The following is a 22,049-nucleotide window of genomic DNA, read 5'->3' as shown; positions in this document are numbered from 1 at the left end:
TGTCAACTGGGTTATATCTCATATGTTTAACCATGGCATGCTTCACAAGTTCATTCTTGAACTCTTGTCGAGATGGAAATATCTGTCCTACAAAAAATTCATGTTGATCTGTTGCCTCTTCAATTGGCCTTTGGAGCAATCGAGAATTTAGAATATATGGATCATCAGCTATTGGGAACTCCTCCTCTAAGTCACTGTACTGTTCTTGAGATATTTCATATTGTTCAATCTGCATATCATCAGCAAAGAATTCTTATACATCTGTATTGCATTACATTTCCTCTCCATTTCGGTTATAATACCCTTCCTCCTCACTCCAAGTAGGCTCATAGTAATCATCAAGTGTTGCACACGGGTTCAAAACCTCATCTTCTTGAATACTAGCTTCTTCATTTAGATCAAATGTGAAATTACTGCTTGTATTTCCATTTGTGTTAGGCACATAACTATACTGCGATGATGATGGAATATTTGTTCTGGATACTTCTCCTACATTAGCTGCATGCCCAATGTTAGAATTTGCATCAAGAGTATTCCATATCTCAGAGAGAATTTCTTCAGTTATATGATCATCCCTGATAAATATATTACAAACTATTTTAGTAAATTTGCAACTACATAATCTATTGCTGTAGTTAAATTGTAATTTTGCTCAAACTAGGAAGGGTCTGATGTAAAAATAAAGTTTTAACCACATAACACTTTATCGATATCAGGCCCTTTTATAGCATATACTTCTTGTAAACTAGGACCACCACTGACTAAACTCTAAACCAAAAATAAATAATTTTTAGTCTAACTTAACTATCAACGTCAGAAACTAACATGACTTAAATCGATTAAGTCTTCTATTACAGCATAATTCAGGTGTTGTTGAATATTATTCCCCCCCCCCCCCCCCCCCACACAACCAAAATTAACCATAACAACAATTTTTGCCGCCACCCTTCCCACCAATACTGTCATTTTTATTTACCATCAATACCCTAATTTACAGTAAAAAAAATCAATACATACATGTCTAAATCTTTAAATATGTGCTTCTACTAATTTCCCTCTTGCAAGAAGTTTGTCCTTCTCGGCTGATGTTCTTAACTTAATTTGTCCTTGGTCTCCTCTAGCAACTCTTACGCCATTATGCCATAAACCTAATTGGTCTATTGCAATCCCGCCAACCAGCACCAGCAGTAATGGCAAGCACAGGGTTCATATTTTTTCAAGTTTATAACACCACTCAGAGGGATGGAGGGAGAGAGACGGTGACAAGACGTGCATCCGAACCATAAATTATTTTTCAATTCTATTTTCGGCTTGGATGCTTGAAAAAATGTGTTTGAAAAAGGTGGTTGCCAGGTTATCCAGAGGGGTAATCTGGGAATAGATTTTGGTAAACTGCGCCTTTTGGTAAATACCAAATGTTGATACGCCTTTTGGTAAATACATTAAACCTAGTACGCCTTTTGGTAAATTGCTGAAGTTTTTTAGATTAATTAATTTTTTATTAATAAATATTTTTTTACTGAAATATCATAATGTAGTTATTTCATTTAGAAAATATATTTTGATATTTTTAACCTTATTGATAAAATAAATTATGTTGAACCCCGTGGTAGTTTTGATGTGATCAACCAAGTTTAGGTTAGGTCCTGTTTGTCTGATCCCTGTGTCTAAGTGTGCAGGAACTTAGGAGTGTAGGTAGTCGAGCAGAAGACGCAGCTGGCGAGAAGGACGGCAAGGGAAGGGAGCCGACGGGCTTGGTGCGTCCGAAGGACGGGAGAGCTGCGGAAGAGTACTCCGGTGGGCGAGAAGAGCGTGCGCGATGTTCGAGGGATATAAAGTCGGGATGGAAGACTGCTCGAGGAGAAGGCCGGGAACTGGGTTCGGGTGAGCCCTATTCTAGATGGTCGAAATCACGCAAAGCAAGCCGAACCAGAGCAAGTCAACTGGAAGTTGACTTGTCAAAGGTTCGGTCGACCGAACACTTTTATCGGTCGACCGAACCCCTTTGCATCAGAGGACAGCCATTGGTGACACGTCAGCATCACATCAGTCAGCGGTGAAGTGATCGGTCGACCGAACCTCCTGATCGATCGACTGAACCCAAGATAACCCGACACCAAGTTGAGCAAGATCATCGGGCCAAGTCAGAGAAGCTAATCGGTCGACCGAACCTCCTGATCGGTCGACCGAACCGGAGATAAACCAGAGACTTGGTAGAGCAACTTGATCGGGCCAGCTCAGGGAGAGACGTTGAAGGATCGGTCGACCGAATACTGAGATCGGTCGACCGAACGCATGCTCGATCCACAGAGACTGCACCTGGACAAAAGACTGGGCAGGTATAGCAGGTTCGGTCGACCGAACCTGGGGATTAGTCGACCGATCCCTCTCGAGTCAAACCTAATCCCGAAGGATCAAGTTATCTGATAAGCTCTAAAACCCCTATATAAAGGGGTCTCGGGTAGCTATTGAAGACAACGAATTAGAACGAAAACCAACTCTTGTAATATCATTCTTTGCAACTTTAGTGCTTTCAAAGTGTAAAAGGCTTCTCCGCCTTCAGAGAAGGAGTTTCTTACTGCGCTTTTCATCACCCTGGATTAACAGCCCTCTTGGTTGTAACCAGGTTAAAATTCTGTCTCTCTTTTTCTTTTATTGTTATTATAGTTGCATTAATTTAGAGTTGAAAGCTTTGAGGAGGGTATAGTTTTAACTTGCAGGCAATTCACCCCCTCTTACCGGCCCCCGCTGCACCAACAAATTATTATCTTCTCATTCTCATTATCTTATCATTGGCTCTTATAGTTATAACTCAATTGTACCATGGCTCAAATATAGCTTGGTTCTAACCTAAATAGAATCATCACAAACACGAGCACGATTTGAGCCAAGTTATGCTTGCCTAAGTAGCTTTTGGGAAAAGGGACTCAATTATTTTGGGGCACAATTAATTGACATCTATATCTATTTATATGATAACTAAAATAAGTCCCCACGGGGTGTTTAGGATGGTAAATTTATTATAATAGAGCAAATGTCCAATTCTCGATAGACGATGCATGTTTTTGAAAAAAAAAAATCATCTCTAATCATTTGACGATCGACTATGCTATAAGTTAATCTCATGATTTACCTTCTTTTGTAACCTGGGAACGAATAGTAAGAAACACCTAAGATGAACGTAATCATCTTTTACTATAATTACTACCCTGATAAATGAAATAAATATATCACGTGTTAAAAAGGGTTAATTTTCAAGATCGACCTATATTGGATATAGTATTAGATCAGAATAGATGCCCAAAATAAATATACATGTATTTACACATTCGGGAAACTTCTGTCAAGTTCCCTTCTCCAGAAATACTATGATTCTTAGTCATCCACACATTCCGTATCATGAATGTTATTGATGCGGAGGTAAGTACAAATCCACATGGCAGGCTCTTGATTGGGTCAATATAGAAGCCACGTAGAACAATGTCAGATTTACTCAACATGGGAGTCACATGGTAAAATACAATCTTCCGACTTCTCGGGTCCCAATCTACCGAGTTCTTGATCGCCCTACTGTCGACTTCCCGTGTCTTAACTCCTAAATTGTCAAGTTCCTAACTTTGAGTTGGTCCAACTTCCTGATTGGCCGAGTGCCTATTTGGTCTGATCTCACCAACTTGTCGAGCCTTCCAAGTTCTTGACTTGTTGAGTGAAAGTGTTGGTTAGTCCTGGGAAAACGTACCGGTTCCACTGTACAAAATTTTTGTACAAGTGTCGAACCTTTCCTTAAATAACCTATTGTGTTCTTTAGAAATTAAATTAGGAATCGCAGACGGAACTTAACATCATTGATTCCAAATTTAACTTATCTGTTCTTAATGGTTTAGATTTGAATCGCAAGCGGAACTTAACACTATTGATTCAAATCCACCTACGTTATTAATTTCATTAAATATTAATTTCCAAAATTGGCTTCCAGGACTGCATGGCGAGGCACATGGCCTTCTTAGATATGGGAGCAACCACCACCGCCTAGGCAAAGCCTTTTAAGGAAAGGTAATATTTAATTTTCTTAAATAACTCTAGGTTAACCAAAAGGAACAATCGAATCACAAATTCGAAAAAGAAGAAAACACAAACTCGAAAAACTAATTCGATAAACTAGATCTAATTGCCTCTTGTATTTAGAATTCTTACAAAGAAAATAACTAGTATGATGCGGAAGAAAATTACTAGTTATACCTTCTCTTTGTAAGCTAATGACCTCGAGATCTTCTGCCGTATTCCTCGCCTCTCCTTGGACGTCGTGTTGGTGACGAACCTCCAAGATGATCACCACCTAAAAGAGCTTCTCCTCCTTGCAATATTCGGCCGCCACCACCACAATAGAAAAGAGAGCAAAGGGAGAAGAGAGGGAGAGAGGGGCCGGCCACCAAGAGAGTCTCCAAGCCAAAGAATAAGAGTTGTATCTCATGAAGCCTCCTCACCCCTTCTTTTATATTACTAGCCCAAGGCAAATAAGGGAAGAAATAAAAGTCTTCCTCTAATTTTTCCTTTTCCCTTTTAATTTTTCCTTTTCTTTCCTCTTGATTGAATCAATCGCCAAAATTAATTGGATGATGATTTTTCTTTTTTTATTGGCCGGCCACATTGCTTGGGCACCAAGCAAGGGGTGGCCGACCCCTATAAGAGGAAGGAAATAATTTTTATAAAAAAATTACAAGAAGAAATCTTCTTATAAAATTTACAAGCTCTCTTTCCTAAAGTATAAGTTAAAAAAGGAAAGTTCTTAAAAATAAAACCATGCTTTAAAATTTAAAACTTCTCTTATAAAATTTCCTTTTTTAACATGATGATAGAAAATTTTAATTTTAAAACTTATCTCCCCTTTTTTTTCTTAAACCATGAGGATGGTTAAAAAAGGAAAGTTTTAAAACTCTTAAAACTCTCTATTAAAACATGTGGCAAAATTCAAATAAGGAAAGTTTTTAAAATTAAAATCTCTCTTTTAAAACTTATAGTTTTATTCAAAGAGAAGATTTTAAAAATTCAAAACAACCCTCCTATTTGAATTATTCTTGGCCGGCCCCTACAAGCTTGGTCACCAAGCAATAGGGTCGGCCCCTATAAGAGGATGTGGCCGGCCATTGCTTGGTCACCAAGCAATAGTCCGGTCCCCTTCTTGGACACCAAGAAGAGTCTTACATTTGGATGGACTTGAGGCTATAATGAGGCTACGACAGGGATCTAGAGGAGAAATTGGTTTTGACCTTCCGATGATCTTGAGTATTCCATGTTCGCCCCGAACACACAACTCAAGTTCATCGATAATAACTCATTCCACTAGAGAGTTATTATCGCACTACCGCACCAATCCCAAATTACATAATGGGCTCCTTTTTATTATGAGTGTGTTAGTCTCCCTGTGTTTAAGATTACGAATGTCTACTAATTAAGTAAGTTACTGACAACTCACTTAATTAATATCTAGCTCCAAGAGTAGTACCACTCAACTTCATTGTCATGTCAGACTAAGTTCACCTGCAGGGTTTAACATGACAATCCTTATGAGCTCCTCTTGGGGACATTCTCAACCTAGATAACTAGGACACAGATTCCTTCTATAATCAACAATACACACTATAAGTAATATCATTTCCCAACTTATCGGGCATATTTATTTATCAAGCTAAACCTCACCCTTTGATAAATCAAAGAAATAAATATTAAATATATGTGCTTGTTATTATATTAGGATTAAGAACACACACTTCCATAATAACTAAGGTCTTTAGTTCTTTTATAAAGTCAGTACAAAAAAAACTTACCTAAAGTGATCCTACTCAATACACTTAGAGTGTACCAGTGTAATTTATTAATCAAGATAAATTAATACTTAATTACACTACGACTATTCCGATGGTTTGTTCTTTTCCATCTTAGTCGTGAGCAACTGTTTATAATTTATAGAAAACTGATAACATGATCTTCTGAGTGTGACACCACACTCCATGTTATCTACTATATAAATTAATTGAACAATTACATTTAACAAATAAATGTAGATATTGACCAATGTGATTCTTTTATTTTAAAATAAATATTTACAAAGTTAAGTTTTTAAGTATACACTCTAACAGAAAGGGCATGGTCACATGGAGGTTATTACAACAACCTTGAATAGGATGCATCCTTTGTTCTTCTCTCCAACATGTATGCCCTTCAAGTTCATTTCCTATATTTGGGAGGGAGGCTCTAAGGCATATTTAATCATGATCATTCTATCTCTTGTCATCTACTTTACTTTATCATTTTCTCCGTTTATTTCTCTGCTTTATATTATTTGAGGCTCCATAATAACTTAGGCATTAGAATTACCTCATCAAGGTGGGGTAACTCTTGGTAAGTCCTCTGATGACTAAGATTTGATCACATCTCGCTTGAAGTTGATTTGAAGAATTTGACTAGATTCAACCAAAGTTAATAGAAAAAAATTCCATGAGATTTGATCCACCCCTAGTCCCTCAGTAATGCTATCTCAAGGCTTGGATAGACAGATCTCCTAGTGCATATAAAATCATCATTTGATCCTCCAACACTCCTTTGTAGACAGACATATGAAAAATAACTACCTGGCCTATCTATAGAAAGTGATCAGTTTGTTTTCAAGATAGTTCAATCAGTCTCTAATTGGGAGGCTGCCTCCTCAAACCTCCAAATGGTAATTTAAAGGACTTAAAATATCTACATTGGTTATCTTATTCACAAATTTTATCTTAAATTTTAAATAGAATAGTTAAAAAAATTTCATTAATTACCTTATCCATTTCCTAAATTTTAAATTTATAAATAGTATTTATTTAAATTTAGAGAATAGATTTCATTCCCTAACTATTATAGAAGAGAGAGAAAGAATAGTGAATCTAATATTAGTGAAAAATGGATACTTTAAGTAACTTTTTTACCTTAAATTATATATTTTGAATAAAAAAACTAATAAGGATACTCTGAGTTGTAGGTAAGTCTTACATTTGTACTGGAAAATTAATTTTTTAAAATTTGTTATAAATTATAAATGTTTTGAGTAGAATATTGATATTTTTATTTAAAAAATATTTTGAAACAAATTATTATATGTTTTAAAAAATATCTGGCTTTAAAGATTGGCTCTATCGAGGAAAAAAAAATCTTTTAGTAAAAATAATTAAGTAGATGTTTGTGTCAAATCAATTATAGTTTAAGTCAAATTATATCATTCAATTAATTTGAACAATATATATAATCTTTTTAAAATTAAATTTCCATTCGCTTGACCTGAGTCCACTTCAAAAGCAAAGTTTGATCAATTGAGAAAAGTCAGTGTAACATTTGAGAACAAAATTACAAAAAAAGAAAAAGAGGGGGGGGGGGGAGTCTCATTAGGGGAGGAAAAACAAACAAAACATATAAAATTGTGATTGAGATATTAAGTTGGGACATCTTACCCTCTTTATAATTACATGTTTTCGATAGTCAACAGATGGAGCATACAAAATATAGCAGTTGTTTGTTGTAGTTGACTGTTAGTGTATTATCAATCTATTGATATGCAATTTGGGAATTTATAAAAGGTAATTACATGATTAAGTAAATTATCATAGAAAATATAACATATCAATTTGATTTGTAAAAGTAGAGCATGATATTAAATAAATAGGCGAGTCAGCCCGCAACGGGGATTGCGGGTTAGGCGAGTCAGTCTATAAATTTATCAAAAAATTTAAAAAAATAGAAAAAAGTTAAAAAAATTTAAATTTGAATTATGGTTTAGACAAGTCAAAACCTAGGAGCTCATTGAGTTTTTCATTTAAGTTTTAAATTTTGAAGAAGAAAAAATTCTCAACTCGTAAGTCATTCTAAGCCTATCACAAGTTGACCCATCTAAGCCTGTGGCCCATATGGATGGACCGTCTTGATCCATATTAAAATAGATTGATAAAATTTTAATTCATTTATTTAAATTATTTAATGGAACGGGTCAATCCAACGTACTCAACAGTCCTACACCTCTTGACAATAATTTACAGTTAACTAAAGATCTAAAATAAATCTTTTATAACACCACTTTATCCATTTCAGAAATTCATAAAAAGAAATTTAAAAATTTGAAAAACAAATATTAAAACTTTGTAAACACATTCGTTATATGCCATTTAAAGTTTAAAATTTAAACTTTTGATGAAATAATATTTTTAATTTAATTTGTGAAATTAACCAAATTTATAAAAGTTTTTAAAAATATACCAAAATGTGTTAAACCATTTATTTTGCATTTTTTAAGTCTGAAAACATTAACTATCTTTCAAAACTTATATTTGATTTTCAAATAAATTTTTAATCATGGAGTAAAAATGAAGTTGTCATCTTAGCATCAGAGTGACCTCATACTCTATGAAATATGATAAATCATGGAGCCATTTGTTCTAGTACAACAAATTAGGCTATAATCATCCAAGATCTATTAGAATAATCATCCACCAATTAGGCTATAAATTTTTAATATGATTATGAAATCAAGTATCCATTTATCAATATGTTGGTGTTTTCTATGATTAGTTAATAATTTTGTATGATGTACACCAATTTCAAGCCTCCCTTCTCCTTCTCCCTTGAATTCCCCTATTCGTCTCTCACATTTTCCTTCTCCTTCTCCCTTGCATTTTAGCCGCATACTACGGTTGTTCTTTCTTCGTCTTCCTTTATTTTTTCTTCCTTTCCCATAGATTCCTTTTCCTTTTCCTTTCCCTAGAGATTTTTTTCTACTTCGAATTCTTTCCTTCGCCATTCCATTGTTAGTAGTAAACATAAAATAGAGACTAAAGAAATACAGATATCAAATTTGCACGAACTGCCAGCCTTGAGATCAATACATGCGCAATTCCCAAAGGGAGAGCAGGTTTTAGAATGACAAATTGTAGATTGCTTTAAGCCAGATACGTGCTTTAAATCTCAACGTCAGACAGATAAGTGCTTTAAATCTATTCATTGCTAAAGTAAACTAAGCAAATGCATGGATTTCTTTCTTCTATGATGATGAGATTCATCGGAAACTAAATTACAAAAATCAAGTAGATGGTTGTCATTATCCATTACAAACAATCAAATGCCGGAGAAAACAAAAGATAATGCTGGTAAATAGCAATCCTGTAGCTTTGGCATGACAAATGAGTCAAATATGTGTGGGTTCTCTCAGCTTTGCCGAAATGAGATTTTGAGACAATGGTAGCAATATACTCGACCTGGGATAGATGGGCTGAGTTTGTCAGCTTATTAAACGAATGTACTAATCGCCAAAGTTTGTTTCAACGTAAGAAATAATTGGCATAAAATTATGCCGTGGCCACTCGCGTATCGTCATGGTCATCAATATTGAGTGCTTCTAGCAGCTTAGGCCAGGATTCGTGGAGTCCCCCTGGCAAATCAAACTCCAACAGCTTGCTTTGCAAACGGTAGAACTCTTCAACTGGCTGACTCTGCAGAATATAACCCAGTTGCGTAAGCTGTGCTAAATTTTCATAAAAACAAGCAGACAAATTTCTCAAGGTTTTTATTCCCCTACAACTAAAGGAAAATTGAACCGTCTAAACTTCATATGGAACTATATCTATACAAACTCAAAATGAACATCTAAAAATAGAATAAATAGAAGAGGTAATTGAGATGTTGTACTCATTAATAAGTTACAGGAAGGACATAATTGGGTACATGCGTATCAAATTACAGAAAAATAGATCAGGGAATTGAAATGTCACTATAGGTTTTTTTTTTATTTAACTTAGTTTAAAGGTAAAGAATATGTTTTGCATCAATGCAAATGTTAGAATTTGTAAAAGAATACGACATTTGTTTTCAGAAATTTTTTAGGCTTACCAACATAGAGGAACATAAAGAAAGAGAATGATTACCATTTCGTTGTAGACATGCAGTCTTTTCTTTACCACTTCTTCAGTATCATCAGCACGAGTTATCAGCTTCGACATGCATTTGGCAGGGGGAAGGAGAGGTGCCATACTCATTGCAGGCCTACCATTCTCTGCCTTAGCATTGATAGAGGCCACATTAAAATTCCCACCGCACTCGCTACATGTTCTTCTTCCAAGACACTTGTCAAGCAACACATCTTCTCTGAGCTTTAGATTCACAACCAGATCTACGTCAGTCACACCATCCAGAATTTCCTGACAACAGAGGAACACAGAAAGATGATTTCTTCAGCTATGAAGCAGAAAATTTAACCTGGCAGTAAAATGGTGCAACATGCCTATACTGCCAACTGCTGCAAGAAAAGCAAATCAGTGCATCTGAAAGAACCATAAGCACATAGCATATCAACAGTGTGTGCTAGGACAACTCAGCTCCTATCTGTTAATATTATCAAGCACAACAATGTTTATGAAGAACATTGATGACTTTACAAGTTAGCTTATAGGTCACTTTTCCAGTTATCTATGGGTACCAACATACAGCCTAGAAACTTCAAGTTAAACGGTGATTCAGTGGAAAATACAGGTTTTCATTCTTGTACATTTCTATCCCTGCAAATAATGAATAACATTTCACATAAGGCAAATTGGAAAAGTCTGTTACTCTGTGTGTGGGAGCCCTTTTAATTGCGGGGGAAAGCTTCTGTTCATTAAAAAATTTATGACTTGAACACAAATCTGGATTAACATTTGTAAAGAAAAGAACTCTATTCCAATATTAGAGTTCATCTCTCCAGGAAAGCTTATGGAAACCTTTATGGAGTTTGACATGAATTTTCAGATTTTTAGCGTTGATACCAAAAAGACAAGGCCGTGGCCATATCTCATAAGAAAGAAGGCTACACACTATTTATTAAAAGTAAAAAAAATAAGTATTAAATGACTGTTTCTAAAATTAAAAAATAATAAATAAAAAGTTAAAGCAGTAACAGTTTATTTAATAAATGAAACATAAAGAAGATTAATGAAGAAAACTTATATATAATAAAAATATATTGTTATAAAATAATAAGAAAGTTTGTAATGAATGTCTAATCTCAGTGACTTTTCATGTATCCTCTTTATTAATTTATATTATATCATTACATGAGAAACTTTTTCTCCTTTACTTTTCAACACATTTTGCCATATCTCTCTCTCTATGCATGTTGAAAAAAAAAATGTAAGATGAAAGGAAAAATAAAATCTCTTACATTACTCTCTCATCTTTCCGTCTCAATTTCTTTGCTAGTGTTGATTGTTTTATAACACCCGTGATGCTCTAACTTGTTCTTCAAAGAGATTTAGATTAAAAAAAAGTATTTTATTGTGACTCCAATGCCTTTTGCTTATTTCTCTGTGCTAATTAGTTAGCTTTCTATATTGCCTTGCTAATAATCTGATTATATGGTGTAGAAGTTTTCTTTTTCGTGCCAAACTTTTATGCCAGTTGACATTTTGGACAAGAATTATTTTTCATGGGTATTTAATGCTAATGAGCTTGGAGAAACAATCAAAGATGTAAATCAAGAGTCCTTGCAAACCCATGCCAAAGCAAACATTTTTCTCAGCCCTTTTTATCACCTCCACAAGGATTTGAAACTTAAGTATTTGTCATTGAAAGCTCCACTCAAATTATGGAAGAATTTAGAGGAAAGATATAACCAACAAAAAAAGACAATCCTATAGAGTATTTGTTAGTGAAAGATCCACTCAAATTATGGAAGAATATAGAGGAAAGATATAACCAACAAAAAACAATAATTCTTCCAACAGCTCATAATCGATAGGCGATTATAATTTAATCATATTTAGAATAAGTTCTCAATTGAAATTGTGTGGTGAAAATATTATTGATTCTAATTTGTTAGAGAAAACATACCTGTAGTAGCAATATCAAGAGAGAGGTTTTAGGATGTTCTGAATTCAATTTCATGCTTAAAGTAGCTGAACAAAATGATAAGTTGATGAAAAATCATAAGTCTCGACCTACTAGTACTATTCCATTTCTTGAAGTGTGAATGTGACAAATTATGATAATACAAGAACACAATCGCAGTTCTGAACATGATCCAGGAAAGAATTGCTATCGCAATAATCATGGTGGTTGATATAATTCATCTTACCACCAGAAGTGGACTAACTATGAAGTGAAACAACATAAAAGTGGATCAAGTAAGCACTCAATAAATATATATTCCAGATGTAGGATGAAAGGACATTAGTTGCATCCCTACCGTACGTTAAAACATCTTGTCAACTGTTATCAAGATTCTAAGGAAAAAAAAAGAAAAATATTAAGGTAATTTTTTATATTTGATAGAAATGTAAAATAATCCTTTAAAGAGTCTTAAGAATTTGACACATCTAGATGTTGATTTTTTTAAAAAATTCTCATTCAGCTGAATGGTTAGAAATATAGTTGATGTCATAAGTTTTATTTGTAATAATTTGTTGATTTTTTATATAAAACTGTGTTATTTCATAATTACATCGTGAGAATTAGTAGCTTTTATGACATATTTATGTAACTTTGCTAGACTTTATTTATTATTCTTTATTTATGAAAAAAGAAATATTTATGAATGTTGTTTAGTTATTCAATACTAAGTGATTTTTATTGATTCATCTTTGATTATCCTTAGTGACTTTTGGTGTTTTCTTATTCAGATTACAAATAAACAAAAGTTTATATCATCTTATAATTGCTTTGAGATAGATACATATTTATTTATTTTAATGTTTATGCCCGTGTCTAACATATGGATGTTGTTAAGTCGGTTGGATTAAAAATCCAAGATGAGGATATGTACCTTGCACATAATGCAATAGTGCACACTATACTAAAAAACATTTTCATGATATATTTGTTAGTGCAATTGGCCCTGGTCAAGGTTAACCATAGTATTGATTGAGTTTCGATATTTGAATAATATGTTTGATGCTTAATATGTTTTGGATGAGTCAAGTAGGTCAAGATTAGCTCAATAATTGGATAGTTGAGAGTGGACGAAGTTCAAATGGATCAACGTCAATCAACTATTTGGCAATATGGAGACTTCAATAAAGAGTTAGCAAAGAAAAAGACCAAGTGGGTAAAAGTCTAACAAGGAATTAGTAAAGAAAAAGACCAAATAGGTCAAGTGGGTTAAGATTGACTAAAAACTTGGCAATGGAGAAGTTCATAATTGTTGGCAATGGAACTCCAGAGGAGTCAAGGTGGGTTTAATGTTTGATGGTTGATGGAAGTGTAGACGGGACAAAGTGGACTATCTAACAGTTGATGCTACGTCTATGCAAGTCATAGAGGACTGAATGTTTGACAATAATGAAAGTATAAGTAGGTTATGGAGGATCAAAATAGAAAGTGATGAAGTGAAAACAACTAAAGGAGGATCAAATGTTTGGCAAAAACAACTAAAGGAGGATCAAATGTTTGGCAAGTGATGAAGTACTAAAAGAGTGAACTTTAGGTAGTAGAAGTTCTAGTGAGTCAAGGGTGAGCAAGTGGAAGCTCTAATAGATCTAGGTCAGTTGGATATTAGGCAACAAATGAAGACATGGTCTTTAGACATTGGAAGTTCTAAAGATGAAGAGTCTTTTGGCAAAGAAAGTCCTGATAGATTTAGGTCAACTAGATACTAAGAAAGGATGAAGTCGTGGTAAGTCGAGATTGGCTTGTACTAGGCAAATGAAGTCTCAGAGACACAGGATCTCTTGGCACCAAGGTTGAAATTAGAGTGTTAGTCGACTGGTAAAAAGAAGCAATTGACTGATGAACTCTAAACTGCAAAGTTGTGGTTTGGTCGAGTTCGGGGTTACAACAATCTACTAATATGGATTTGCAGTCAATTGATCATACAATCAATTGATGGAACAGTCCAGTCAATTAAAGAATTTAAAACTATAAAGTCGTGGTTTGGTTGAATTAGTGATTTCAAACAATGAACTAAAGTGAGAGCAGTTACAATCAACTAGACAATAGTCAACTCAAGTTAATTGCCAACAAACATAATGTTTGCTTAGTCAACTACGTGGTCAACTCTGATAGAAATGTTTTTGTTCAGGTACTAGTCGATTGGTCAGTGTTGACTGGTGTGGTGCATCATCAGTTGACTAGCAATGGTAATATCAATCAACGATGCCACACCAAGGAGTCATTGAGTGGATAAAGTTGAAGAATGTTTGAATTCTGAGTCACTACAGTGAAGCAGTCGATTCCAATAGCTTTCAAACTCAGCTAGAAGTCTATAAAAACTTGTTTTATGGAGGGTTTTCGGCTAATGTTCTTGGAAGTTCTTTAGGCAAGCAATCCAAAGCTATTAAAAGACAAAGCAAAGCAAGATCTCATTTGTGTAAAATTTATTTACTTATATAATTTTCGTGCTTGTATTTTTGTATCTTCTTTGTATTGCTATAAGTGTTATTATAAGAGATTTCTCCGCTCCCAAATGGTATCCGAAGAATAGAAAAAATAACAACGATTCCGTGAGTAGATAGTGATCTACTGATGGATCATAGACTGTGGAATAGGAACCGAGAGTTCTAAACCATGTAAAAGCTAGTTTGTATATCTTTTTATGTTTTTATTTTTTATTTGTATTTCTGTTGCACACTAACATCTCGTAGACAAGCACAATCGAACGAAACAATGAAAATCAACAAATGATTATTCCTCCCCCCTTGCCACATTACTAGTCCCAACAATATTTTTTCCATTTAAATATAAAACAAGGAAAAATAATGTTAAATTTATACTGACATATAAATTTAATTGAAGGCTCTCGAAGAGTATATATTAACTAAATGGCCAAAATGTATAGCAAATGATGTGTTTTCCCCCTCTAAGTTGAATAGAAATTTATTAAATTTCAAAGATATTCATCTTAATAGATATTATTTAGACACAAAATGTGTGAAGCATTGAATATTTATATGTTTATGTTATAATTATAACAACAATCAAACCTTTATCCCACTAAATGAGGTCGTCTATATAGATTCTCCTACACCATTGGACTTGATCTTCTACTATATCATCTATATTTAAATGAATTTTATTATATTTTATCATTGCTAACCAAGCCTTTTTTGGTCTTCCTTTTCCTCGATTAATCTATGTATTTGTCACAATCTCATATCACCTAATTGGAGTATTTATTGATCACCTAAGTGCATATCCACACTATCTTAAATGCATCTAAGATTTTTCCCTCAATATATGCTATCCCAACTTTCTCTTTAGTATTTGCATTTCTTATCCTATCCATCCTCATATATCCGCACATCCACCTTAACATCCTCATCTCTAACTCATTTTCTACTCATATAATTGTTTCATAGCCCAATATTCAGCTCCATATGACATAGCAAGTCTATCCGTTATTTTATAGAACTTTTCTCTAACTTTTAGAGGTACCTTATGATCACAAAGAACACTTGATGCCCTCCTCTATTCCAAACTTCCTACTTGTAACTAAAGTATCTCTATCAATGCCTTTCATCCTTTTGTAAAAAGGACCCTAGATACAAAACTTTTAGTTATAGGTAATGCATCATCTCATATCCTAGCAATTGTCTTTCTACATCTATTAAAAAGGGCATGTATGACGCTCCCACCAATACAAGATCCTGAAGAAGGGTCGGACCACATTGGTCTATTTTACACAATCTCATCTTGTATTGCAAGAGGCCATTTCTTCCACTTGAAGCCATGACCTCTAGGTCATACGATGACAACTTTACCATTGCGCCAAGGCTCCCCTTCATCTTGCTATATCTATTACTAAATTAAAATTTTATATATTCAGTCTTTACTCTATTAAGCCTAAAACCTTTAATTTTCAAGTTTAAACATTTACTTTTTCAGGAATCTTATTGACCAAAACAATATATCTGTAAACAATATATACCATGGTAATTTATCTTAGATGTATCCAATGAGTTCATTTATAATTAGTATAAAAAATATAGATTTAGAACTAATCCTTAATGTAACATATGATTCGATTAATTTAACTGAAGTCTTCACTCTTGTCATTACATCATCATACATATACTTAATTGTCTCTATAAATTCTATGTTAAAAGTTTTTTAAAAAAAAAATCCACATAATTGCCCTTGGGGTTGTCATAATCTTTTTTCTAAGTTAATGAATATTGTGTAAGTTTTGCTTCTTTTCTCGATGCTTTCTAAGAAGATGTATAGCTATTATCGTCTACCTTTCAAGCATGAATCCAAATTAATTTTTGATCTCCTTCCTTAATTTTTTTCTATCACTTTTTCTCAAAGTTTCATGGTATGACTCGTTAGCTTAATGCCCATATAATTCACACAATTTTGTATATCTCCTTTGTTTTTATATAAGAGACTAAAGTACTTAGTAATCAATATTTTATTCATTTTCAATATCATATTGAATAACTTAGTAAGTCATTCAATACCCTACTTCTCTAGACACTTCTATATCTCTATTGGAATACCATCAAGTCCAATCGTTTTTTCATTTTTCATCCCATTCAATACATGTTTGCCTTTTGAAATTTAAATCCCCCCCCCCCCCAAAAAAATAATAATTAAATTTTTATACTCCGACTTGTTTAGAAACAGTCTCTTGCAATAGCTAGGATAAGGCTACGTAGAATAGGCCCTTCCCTGGGACTGTGTATTGGCGGGAGCTTCGTGCACTAGCTGTCCTTTTTTTCTATACTTCGACCTACTTAAATTTCCTTAGCTAAGTTGGTCACCTAACCCTTCACTAAAAATTTGATGAAAATATTGATTCCATTGCTCCTTTATTTCCTTCTTTACTAGTATTATATTAGATTCATCTTTATCATCTTTAATACAACAATATCATCTCTTCCGTTAAAATCCTCAATGTCAAATTGCATACCCTCCCTCAAGCAGCTCTTTGTCATTGCCCATGACCAAGTTGCAGCTCCACCACCTCTTCTCGAACAAATACAGCAACTCCACCCATGACCTTGCAATTTACTTTCCATCTAAGAACAAATCCCATCTTCCCAATACACATTCCCCATTCCTCAAAGAGATGAAAGGATCATCACTAACCAAGTCCAATCCATAAAACATGTCATCACTCAACACATAGGTTGATCCTGAGAAAAAACAACCACCTCTCTCCGCCTCTCTTATCCCGAGAGCAAGTGTAGGAGCCTTTAGTAAATGTGAATTACCTCCTCTAGTTATTTTGTCCACTTAGGGGATACCCTCATTTCTTAAGAAAAGAAAGAAACAAAAAATGGTGACAAGGTTGAGGTGTAGAGGTATATATAGAGTCATGGCCTTAACAACGTGTGAGCTTATTTGGGTTAAGCACCAAATAATCTAGATAGGATACGCTCTAATAAAGCTCATGAAGATCTATTGTGATAATCAAATGCAACATATAAAGCCTCATATCATATAGTTCATGAGAGAACAAGGCATATAAATATTGATTGTCACGTAATTAAAGAGAAAGTGTTGTCTAATGAAATCTTCCCTTTATTAGTTCTAACAATAAATTAGTAAATTTGTTTGCAAAATTGCTAAAAGGTATAGAGTTGAATATATTTGAAACAAATCGAGTTTTTATAATACAAATGAACTACCTTGAGATGGAGTGCTATAAATTCATACATATGTAGTTGGTAAGGATTTTATTTATGATAAGTCTGATTCATTAATAATACAAATATTATTATACGTAGGGGACTAATTACGGCATTGATTGGGAATATTTTTCCTTTCATAAAAATTATTGTGATTTGATAACATTCATAGTGACACTTTAACATGAGGCAAAAAAGAAAAGAGAACTCATAATTTCATGTCTTTATGTCGTAGAAAGCAACATCAAGATGAAGTTGTTAGAGTTTTCCCCATATTTTTTATTTATCACATTTTTAAGCATATTTTTCCTCCATTTTTTACTTTAATTTTATCGGCAAACACATTTTGATAAAACTCACTCACTTTTTTCCTCTTGTCTCACCTTTCTTTTTCACATCCTAAAGTTTCCATGCTCATCCATGTAATCATAATATATGAGACAACACACAAGCAAGGTATCAACCTAGACAAGACATTCTTTGAAGTTCTTACCTCTTAGGATACAATCCATCACCTATGTTCTCACAATATCGATGAATTGACTAACTTCTCTCTATCACTACCAGACCACTTGATCTCTTTTACGGATTCTCCATAAGCTTATGTTGTATTCCATGGCAATCTAGAAATATCTTGACCTTGTTGTAGAAGAGGTATGCCTTATAGTGATAGAGGCAAACATCCTTGGAGATCCACTTATTTGAGGGCAGCTTGTTAGACTTGAATCTCCACCACACTATAGGGAAGTCACAATGACACGAAAGGAGGTTTTAGGTATGGTCCTCTAATGGACTACAATAAAGGATATTGGGGAAGGAGGAACATTTTGAAGGGGAATAGATTGAATGATAAGAGGATATGTCATTTCCGTTGTTTCTCTCACAACAAATGAAATCCTTCAATTTTGATATTGTATCTATCATTGCAATGTTATCCTTACTAGAAAGGAGAGCATTACATTCGAGTGCATATACCCAATATAATACTTGATGAAATTCCCATGTGGAACTAAACTGATATGGCATCTTTTCTTTTTCCTCTTTCCTCAAATTCTATATATGTTTCACATGGTATAATTTGTCTTGGAGTCTTGCTCGATATCTAAGTTTTTCAATAGCCTTATTATGTTAGGGAATTGCAACTTGGTTTGGTAGTCTCAAATCGGCTAACCTTCTTTTTTTAAAATCAAATTAGCAGTCGATCATCAATCTGATCATGCCCGTGGTTGGCAAAGGTTCATATTTTTCCTCAATGGAATATGCTTTTAGTATCTTAAATTGCACAACATAAAGCACCAACAGGTATCACAATCCTGTGCAGTTTACACCAAGTTTCCATCTCTAAAGGGAATCAACTCCATGCTAAAGAAGAGACAACAATGATTCAAGAGATAGATTGTGTGAAGGATCAACTCTTTGAAACAAATCTTCAATCTATCCACATAAGAGAAAACAAGCCCAGAGGACCTTAATTAACTTTAGTGTCCAAATTGGTATCTAGGACCAAACTTTGTCAATGAACTGACCAGTCAATTTGTTCTTATCCTTCAAAAGTCAGGAGGTCAAGTATAGTAAAACATAATCAATTTAACAGTTAAGACCAATTCTTGCCCACTGTATATGACGGTGTGTTAAGAGTGTAAAAGTTTAGACTTAGTCCTTTCCTAATACCTCTAAAATTTAGGGATAAATAGTCAATCACATTTAACAGTTCCATTAGAAAAAATATGCAAAAGCTCTAATGATTATATATAAAGGAGCATGATCTAGAGGTGTACTAACTATAAAGTCTTGTGAACTACTTACTGCTTGCTTAACTGTGCGTGGAAAACCATCGAGAATAAATCCTGATTCACCCTTTGCTGCGCCGCTTTCAAGGCGTTTTGACAGTAAATTAATAATGATCTTATCAGAAACCAATTTTCCTTGGTTAACAATTTCAGCAAGCTGCAGGTGAAGAGAAAAGATTCACAATCATACAAAAACAAAATAAAAAGGTACCATATTTGTCAATTATGACAGTATCTCCAAAAGATGTAACTTAAACTCTTCAGACAGTTGCCTAAAAAGAGATCTTGAAAAGAAAAAAAGTTCCCTATTCCACATAGATTCCTGACTAAAGTACTTGCATTTGATTAACAAATATGCCTTGTGCAATTTATGATATCAGCATGGACAAGATCACCAGTTTCTTTGGCTTAAACAACCACCACTCAAAGGGCTTTCATCCACCAAGAAATAAATGGGAAGATTACCTGATTAGAGAGGGGTCCGGAGGAGGCAAGCTCCTCGCGGACGAGATCGCCAGTGGCAATATGGGGGACGCCAAGGAGCTGAGAAAGGCGACTAGCGAAGGTGCCTTTCCCAACTCCAGGACATCCGAGGAACACCCACTGAACGTTCCGATCCTCTCGTCTCCGCGGCGTCGGATCTGGGCCACTGCTGGCAGACAACCCAGCTGAGAAATGGCCAACTGGCTCCTCGGTGAGGACGGAGAACCCTCTCTTACCTGCCGAGAAGGAAAGAGATGATCCAAGGACGGCGGATCTGAGGAGACGATTGAGTGCCGCCATGGAGGAGGGATGAAACAGCAGCGGCGGCGCACAGCAGAATAGCAGGGAGAGAGAGAGATATTCCTCCGTAATATACCGAGGCGCCGAGGGATCGAGTGAAGCACGTGACATGACATGTGGTTAGACGGTCCAACACGTTAACATACGGTTTAATTGGCTTAATTAATCGACTAGTTAAGGGACACAAAGAGCCTTCTTAATTTCTCATATATTTAACTGATCGGGTTGCACTTTGTATAAATTTCTTTATTAGACTGCTGATGTTAAATTGATGGATAAGTTTTTTTTGTTAATTTATCCTGTAGATAAAAGATTTATATAGGATGAAATTCATCGTCTCTAAATTAATCAGTACAAATTAAATATCTAATGTAAAATAAAAGAAATCAACTCTGAGACAATGGTACAGTGCCAGATTGCATCATTAATTTTTGAGTTGTGATATGCTCAAGGAAAAAACTCAAAGAAAATTTCAAGGATAGACACATACATTCATGGTCCACTATTTCATTTTTTGTGTGCCACATCACTTTATGTGTTTATCCTTGAATTTTTCCTTGAGATTTTTTCCTTGAGCAAATCATTTCTCTTAATTTTTTAGGCATCTAACATCAAAATTTGATTTTTTTAGGCATCTAAACATCGAATCCAAATTCCGATGAATTAATTAATAAATTTTTCTTTACGATAGATCTAAGAACATTGGACTAATAAGCTATTCAATACGAGTGCTTCCTAATCCGATTACCTCAAAAATTAGTCTGATTGATACGAGTGCTGCCTAATTCAGTCATCCCAAAAATTAGTTAGGATAAATTGAATACCTGATGCTAACTAAAATTATCTTGACGGATATAACATAGTTGGTATTCAGATGACAAACTTATTATATTGGATTGGACATGATTGATTTCGAGGAATTTCGTCATCTTAAAATATGTCCTTCCACTTAAGAGGTTGTGTATCCTGATTTATTTGCATATATTTTGTTTTAGAATCGATAATATTGGACCGTGGGATGAGTGAAATTAATTTTTATTAGAATTTTTTTAAAAAAAAAAAAAAGTCTCAACATGATGCGATGGTAAATGGTGGAGTGGTATATCCACGTAACAAGTGTTTAATTCTCCTGCAAAGCTTTCGAATCTTGGTTATCTATCACGATCCATTTATGTTTTTCGAATTTATCTGATGGCTTATCCATAGCAGCATGTCTGTAGCGTCAGTCCATCTCAAAATAAAATCACATTTTAAAAATTAAATACCTACTACTACTAATATTATTATTATTATTATTATTATTATTATTATTATTAATAAACAATCTCACGAGTGATGCGTGACGTGTTTAAGCATTGGGTACTTCTTCATCTTTCCATTCTTTGTGTCACGTCCCAGGAGAATCTTTATCAGATAAAAATTTGATAGCATCTCTCCTGTACGAATGATAATCTGAAGTATTACTATATACAAAATATACATCAGCCACATACGCCTAGAATATATACACAACCATGCAATTTATACCATCAGCCCACTCGGCTGGAACAAAATAAACACAACCACGCAGTTTAATAAGCCTACACGACTGAAAGTAAACATGCACGACGGAAAACACAGAGAAAACCCACAATCCACAACCAAAGTTTACTAGCCAATTAGGCTTACACAACCACAAGAGCGCGGAAGCAAAACACCACAAATCAAACTCCAAACACAAACTAATTCATACCATACCAAAATCGATGTATACTAAAAATACACGTAAAGCGAAAATAAAACCGATATAACGCAGGACCCAGAACTGGCAGCCAGCATCTCTCCAAGCATCCATGACTCATCTACCAGTTACCTGACGAAA

The 22,049-nt window shown here is 34.3% G+C and overlaps 1 protein-coding gene across 1 annotated transcript; it reads right to left on the bottom strand.

Moving 5' to 3' along the window:
• Positions 1–9,035: 9,035 nt before the first annotated feature.
• On the bottom strand, positions 9,036–20,242 carry LOC122016952 (probable adenylate kinase 1, chloroplastic). The gene is made up of 4 exons (XM_042574394.1): positions 19,871–20,242; positions 19,422–19,562; positions 9,942–10,214; positions 9,036–9,509 (listed from the first exon to the last, which is right to left on the bottom strand). Exons 1-4 carry the CDS (start codon positions 20,186–20,188, stop codon positions 9,366–9,368), a joined length of 876 nt encoding a protein of 291 aa, XP_042430328.1. The 5' UTR covers positions 20,189–20,242; the 3' UTR covers positions 9,036–9,365.
• Between the last annotated feature and the right edge of the window lie 1,807 nt (positions 20,243–22,049).

This window comes from Zingiber officinale, chromosome 8B (assembly GCF_018446385.1).
Source record: "Zingiber officinale cultivar Zhangliang chromosome 8B, Zo_v1.1, whole genome shotgun sequence".
NCBI lineage: Eukaryota > Viridiplantae > Streptophyta > Magnoliopsida > Zingiberales > Zingiberaceae > Zingiber > Zingiber officinale.
This window is presented reverse-complemented; position numbering and strand designations above follow the sequence as displayed.